The sequence below is a fragment of the Chrysoperla carnea genome, chromosome 2, assembly GCF_905475395.1.
Source record: "Chrysoperla carnea chromosome 2, inChrCarn1.1, whole genome shotgun sequence".
In the NCBI taxonomy this organism is placed as follows: Eukaryota; Metazoa; Arthropoda; class Insecta; order Neuroptera; family Chrysopidae; genus Chrysoperla; species Chrysoperla carnea.
The window spans coordinates 2,982,530-2,988,949 of NC_058338.1; the positions used below are offsets into that span (position 1 = coordinate 2,982,530).

Here is a 6,420-nt window from a genome sequence, read left to right on the forward strand (position 1 = left end):
TCGATACTGGTATTATGAAAAGTAATTATGAATTGCCAACATTACCAAAACCATTAACTTATGAAGAAAAAAAGTATTTATTGGCAGTTGAACGAGGTGATATTGCAAATGTTCGAAGGTAATTTATAATATGGCGAACTATTTAGCTTTTTTTCGATTAAAATTTACAACAAGAAATTAATTTTCGACAAGAAATTAGTTAGGTCCAATATGAGAGAAAGTCAAACCAATTTGGCTACAAAAAATAATTATACCACAAAAAAATTATTTTATTTTTTAAAAAAAGGAATTATCTTTTAAGGGTATTCATTACCATTTTCGAGGAGCAAATACTCATTTCGAAAAGTTTTGTTTAGAAATAATGAATCTACTTGTTCAGATCAATCAGCTGACCTTGAATAAGTCTTTTTTGTTTAACATTTTGCTACCTAGCCCTTACAAATGTTTACAATTTGTTTTGGATCTCAAAATTTTCGTTTTCGAGAATCTTTTACAAGCAAACTAGTTGAAGCTGCCTGTAAATTTTCAAGGGCTTATCTTTTATAAATTTGGAAAAAATGAACACCAAAGTTTTTTCCTATTTAGCGCTCCTCACGAGTAAAGAATGATATTTATGAAAAAATGTTTCAAAATAAAGTTGTATATAATTTTTAAAGGAACATTTTTTGCACAACTTTTGTTCCTTCTCCAACGGTTTAAAAACTGAATTCTACGGACCCAAAAGCCAATTGATCTACACTCACTTTTTACGTCCTGAGAACGCTATAAAAATTTCAGCTTCATGTCTGTTTTCGGACAATCGAAAATGTAGTAATTAGATAATTTTATCAGCCCCTATACACCCAAATTTTGTTCGCAGCATCAATATTTTTAAGCGTTACAAACTTGTAACAAACTTGTCTAACACTTTCAAAAGTAAAATATTTCTGGCCATACAAAATCAAAAATAACTTTTTGAGAGAAAGAAATAACTTGACATGCCTCTTTGAATGTTGATTTTAGAATACTTCAACAAGCCCATCGCACACATCATATTGATATGAATTGCGTGGATAGTTTGGGTCGAGGAGCATTAACAATCGCTATAAATGGTGAAAATATGGAAATGGTTGAATTGCTGGTTATTTTGGGTGTGGAAACAAAAGATGCATTGCTACATGCAATCAACGATGAATTTGTGGAAGCTGTTGAATTACTTTTAGAGCATGAAGAAATTATTCATAAAGAAGGCGAACTTTATGTAAGTTTTTGCGGGCAGAAAAAACAATTTTCTTTTGCAACTATTTCACCAAAAGAGAGATCAAAAATTTTTTGAATTTTAACTTTATGTTTTTTAGAGTTGGCAAAAAGTGGATAGCAACATCTCAACATTTTCACCAGATATTACACCGTTAGTTTTGGCAGCCCATAAAAATAATTACGAAATTATAAAAATTCTTTTGGATCGTGGAGCAACTCTACCAATGCCTCATGATATCAAGTAAACAAAAAAAGTCCTTATAATTTCTAATATTTTTCATAATTTCCATTATATTTGAACATTTTTTTTTTGCGAAAGATGTGGCTGTGATGATTGTATCCGAATATCAACTGAAGATTCATTACGCCATTCTTTGTCCCGTGTCAATGAATATCGGGCACTATCTAGTCCGTCGTTAATGGCATTGTCATCCAGTGATCCAATTTTAACAGCGTTTCAATTGTCCTGGGAATTACGTACTTTAGCGTTTGCAGAACAGGTAAAAAGTCCAGTAATACTTAACCATTTATTAAGAATACGGAATCACCAAACTTACTTTATTGTGGGAGTCACTGATGAAAATGTTAATTTTTCTGGCAGGAATGTAAAAGTGATTATTTAGAATTACGTATGCAATGTCAACAGTTTGCTGTCGATTTACTAGATCAATCTCGAAGCTCACAAGAATTGGCGATTATTTTAAACCATGATCCGGATGAATTACCATTCGAGGATGGTGATCATATGAAATTAGCTCGACTTGAACAGGCCATCAATTATAAACAGAAAAAGGTAAAAGCTTAAATAATTTTGATAAAGCAAAAGCGCAATTTTTTAATCGTTATACAAGCGATTTTCGTCTCAAGTATTTTAGAAAAATTCTTCTTTTTCTAGTTTGTTGCTCATCCAAATATTCAACAACTATTGGCATCAATTTGGTATGAAGGTGTACCAGGTTTTCGACGAAAAACTTCAATTCAAAAATTAATGATATGCATACGTGTGGCATTATTCTTTCCAATGTATTGTACTTTGTACATTTTTGCACCGAATACGCCAACTGCAAAATTAATGCGAAAACCATTTATGAAATTTTTAATTCACGCTTCAGCTTATTTATTTTTCTTATGTAAGTTTTTATTTTCATTTCCAAGTTTCGCCAGTGGCTTTTTTCAAAGTGATATTCATAATTTTTGTTTTCTAAGTTTATTCTGTTAATTTTGATTTCAGTAATTCTAATTTTGGTATCTCTTCGAGCTGAAGTTCACATTATACAAATGTTTGGCACTGAATCTATGAAAATATGGCTGGACGAACAATTAAAAAGACAAAGAGGACAAGGACCAACATATTTAGAACTGCTGGTCGTGGTGTATGTGTTAGGTAATGCCCAAAATTACTATTTAAATTGCAAAATAATATCCAGCGAGTTTTTTGTGGTAACTGTCAGTTCAAAGCCCCTTGATCACAATATATACATTTTTGGGACCTCTTTCGGGGGCTAATTTATCTATTAAAAATTTGGCTTATTTCAAAAGCGTGATAACATAAAATTTAAAAAAAAAAACGGATTTAGTCGAAAATATATCATCGTTTGTTTCAGGATTCATTTGGGAAGAGACGACTGAAATATTCTTAGAAGGAATGCAAGCCTATCTACGAAATATGTGGAATTTTATTGATTTTACCAGAAATTCTGTGTACGTTGGAACAGCAATATTAAGAATAGTGGCATACATTCAACAAATGTATGAAGTAGCCGAAGATCCATCACATCGTTATATTCCACGTGAAAATTGGGATGCATTTGATCCACAATTAATTGCTGAAGGTTTATTTGCTGCAGCCAATATTTTGAGTGCATTGAAATTGGTTCATCTATTCTCAATAAATCCACATTTAGGACCACTGCAAATTTCGTTAGGTCGAATGGTTATCGATATTGTGAAATTCTTCTTTATCTATAGTCTGGTATTGTTTGCATTTGCTTGTGGTACGTAAATTCCCTGGTGTTAATATTTTCTGCCGGTAGTCTAATTTAGTCTTGCAATGTTCTGAAAAAGAATTCTAGAAGAAAAAGTAAGTCTAAAAAATTCTGAAAAAGTATCAAAAAATTACTAAGCAGTTTGAAGGCTGCATTTAAACAAGTTTTTAGACTCTTCTAGAAGACTTTTTCAGAATTAATCAGAGATTTCATAAAAATTAAGCTTAAGCTTGACTAATTGATTAGTCACGTGTAGAAAAATCTACGATTTAATCTACAGGAGTTAATTTTTCATTATTTGATGCCATAACAGGTTTGAACCAATTGCTTTGGTATTATGCTGAAATGGAAAAGAAAAAATGTTACCATTTACCAGGAGGTCTTCCTGATTGGGATAATAACGGAGATTCTTGTATGAAATGGAGATATTTTGCCAAGTATACAATGCCATGACTTCAAAATTGAATCTTAATAGCCTAATAACAATTGTTTTTTTTAGTGTTTTTGAAGCATCACAATCATTGTTTTGGGCCAGTTTCGGTATGGTGGGCTTAGAAAGTTTTGAATTAGCTGGTATTAAATCATACACACGATTTTGGGGCTTATTAATGTTCGGTTCATACTCGGTGATTAACGTAATTGTTCTGTTGAACTTACTCATCGCTATGATGTCCAACTCGTATGCAATTATTGAAGTAAGGAATGATTTTAGATTAACGACTGGAGTTTACTACTTAAGTTTTGTGTAGTGCGATGTGTCCGTCAGGCTGTTGTCAGTTTCAAACAATAGATGCTTTGTAGCTAGCACAAAAACGTAAGGTTATTCGATCACTTAAGAAGTAAACTTCAAAAAACTTCTATAATCTATTTTTTACTTGTTCTATAATAGTTGAATTTTTTTAGGAACATTCTGATACTGAATGGAAATTTGCACGAACACGATTATGGATGAGCTATTTTGAAGAAAGTGCCACTTTACCCCCACCATTTAATATAATGCCTACACCAAAATTAATGTTTAAAATGTTGGGATTACGTAAGAAAGATAAATTAAAACAAATGTCATCGAAGGTAAACTTTCGTAAAACGGGAAGATTTGTTAGGAGGCATATAATTTTAATATTTTCCCATTATTGATTTTAGAAACGAGAAGGTAAAGAAAAAGAACGTGATATTCGATATACAGCTGTAATGCGAGCTTTAGTTTGGCGGTATGTTTCTGCTATGCATCGTAAGATGGAAGAAGATGTTGTCACTGAAGACGATATTAATGAAGTTAAAGGAGATATTTCAGCAATGCGATATGAACTTTTGGAAGTATTTGAACGCAATGGCATGGATATATCTAGTTCGGAAAAGAAAGAAAAAAGTAAGTGGTTTAGAGAACATTTTATCATGTCGGCATGTGAAGATATTCAGTTATTATTTTTCAATAAATTAATTCTGCAAGCTACAGAAAAAAACTTTTCCAAAACAATACGACCTCGACCTATGGCCAACAAATTACAAAATTATAACAGTAATTTCTCTTTTTTATAGCTGTTTTGGGTAGAAATCAGAAAGTATGGGAACGACGATTAATGAAAGATTTCCAAGTCGCACCAATCTCAGCCATGGAAGAAGAAACACCAGCTGAGGCTGAAGATAATCCGCTTTCAAAGTAAGTTCACTTTGAATTAATACGAAGATATGACCCTTATTTTCAAATGTAATGTCAATAGATTCCGAAGAATTGCACGACTTGCAGTCAACACTTCCAGTTCTTATAAATGGGGTCAAGTTGTCGAAGGAGCAGTTTGTCAGTCGTAAGTATACTAATCGATAGAAACTCGCTTCAGCTTAGTATATTTTCAATCAAAAATTTTAGTTCACAAATTGGACGATGTCACAATCGCGAAGCTTACAAAAATCAACAAAATCTTCAACGAGCAATGGAAGAAGCTCGAAAATTGGTACTTAAAAGTCCATTACCCGGAATGTCTCGAGCTGCGTCTCCAACTGATTTGCCTGTGGATAGTGGTGAAAATTTAATGAGTCTCTTAAAAGATATTTCTGCAGATACTGGGGGACGGTTTACTCCAACACCGTTGTCCAAAACACCAACACCAAGTGAAGGTTCCTAATTTATTTTTTGTCTTATCGCATCAATTGTAAACAATCTAATAATAATATTTTCTAGGAAAATCTTTAGGAATAAGTGGATCAAAATCTCCAGCATTAGGTCTTTCAGCGTTGACAACACAATTGAAAGAAAAATCACCGGCTCCGACACCCCGTGGGCCAACTCCGACTCCATCAGGAAAAATATCGAAAACACCAATTGTCTCCAGAAGTCCATCACCTCAAAAAGACGATGATACTACATCCCCACCAGAAATTGCATCACCCGTGCCATCAATAGCATCTCCACCACCTCTTATATCAATTGATAGTCCACCGTTGAAACCTGAAGATATTCCTTCAATTGCTTCCCCAACAGGTGAAATAAATACTTACCAGAATAGCGATTTTGACATTGAACAAATAAAAATGATCGATTAATCAATTATTTTTAGGTGATGAAACACCATTAATACCAATTCGTCGAACCGATGGAGATTCTCCACCCAAAGTGATCAAACGTAAAGCGCCTGGAATAGAAACATCTGTTAGTCGACCAGCCGCTCCAGAAATTCCACCACAATCTACACCAGGAGCGATTCCTCCACCACCAGCTAAAGTCAAAACACGACCTCCGACACCGCAGCCAGCAGAACCAACACCTGTAAGATTATTTTTTAATTCGTTTTCGAAAGCTAGAAAGACTTTGCAAGGAGTAATCAGAAAAGAAATGATCTTTAGAAATCTTTGTCTTTCATAACTATTATCTTTAACCTTAAATTTCTTCTAGGAACCATCACGAATTCAATCTCCAATTCCTGTAGTTAAAGTAACGGAACCAGAACCGGCAACGCCAAGTGAAGAAGAGAGTACATCAGCTATGATATCAGTACCAAGTACAGAATCATTAATCAAGAAAGATGAAGAAGAAGAAAAAGCAGCTTCACCAGAACCATTGCGACCAGTTCGTAAAATTGAGGATGTTAGTACGATTAAACGTCAACCTAAAACCGGATGGTTATAAAATCAGAAAATTGGAAAAAAAGGAAAATGAAATTTTATCAAAATCAATTTACGATTAAATCGTAATATTGAT

The 6,420-nt window shown here is 33.3% G+C and overlaps 1 protein-coding gene across 1 annotated transcript; it reads left to right on the forward strand.

Annotated features, from left to right (window-relative positions):
• LOC123293974 (transient-receptor-potential-like protein) lies at positions 1 to 6,420 on the forward strand. Its single transcript, XM_044874996.1, has 18 exons — positions 1 to 118; positions 1,003 to 1,240; positions 1,338 to 1,480; positions 1,559 to 1,739; positions 1,841 to 2,032; positions 2,135 to 2,369; positions 2,471 to 2,623; positions 2,844 to 3,233; positions 3,538 to 3,661; positions 3,724 to 3,919; positions 4,128 to 4,322; positions 4,368 to 4,593; positions 4,764 to 4,884; positions 4,946 to 5,029; positions 5,092 to 5,339; positions 5,404 to 5,703; positions 5,780 to 5,988; positions 6,115 to 6,420. The coding sequence occupies exons 1-18, from the start codon at positions 15 to 17 to the stop codon at positions 6,346 to 6,348; spliced, it is 3,573 nt and encodes a 1,190-aa protein (XP_044730931.1). The 5' UTR covers positions 1 to 14; the 3' UTR covers positions 6,349 to 6,420.

Bases quoted from the DNA above. Each gene is read 5' to 3' on its own strand.
- LOC123293974 (XM_044874996.1), top strand. From the start codon at position 15: ATGAAAAGTAATTATGAATTGCCAACATTACCAAAACCATTAACTTAT. The intron at 1,241-1,337 runs GTAAGTTTTTGC...TATGTTTTTTAG, and splicing joins ATAAAGAAGGCGAACTTTAT to AGTTGGCAAAAAGTGGATAG. The intron at 3,920-4,127 runs GTAAGGAATGAT...GAATTTTTTTAG, and splicing joins ACTCGTATGCAATTATTGAA to GAACATTCTGATACTGAATG.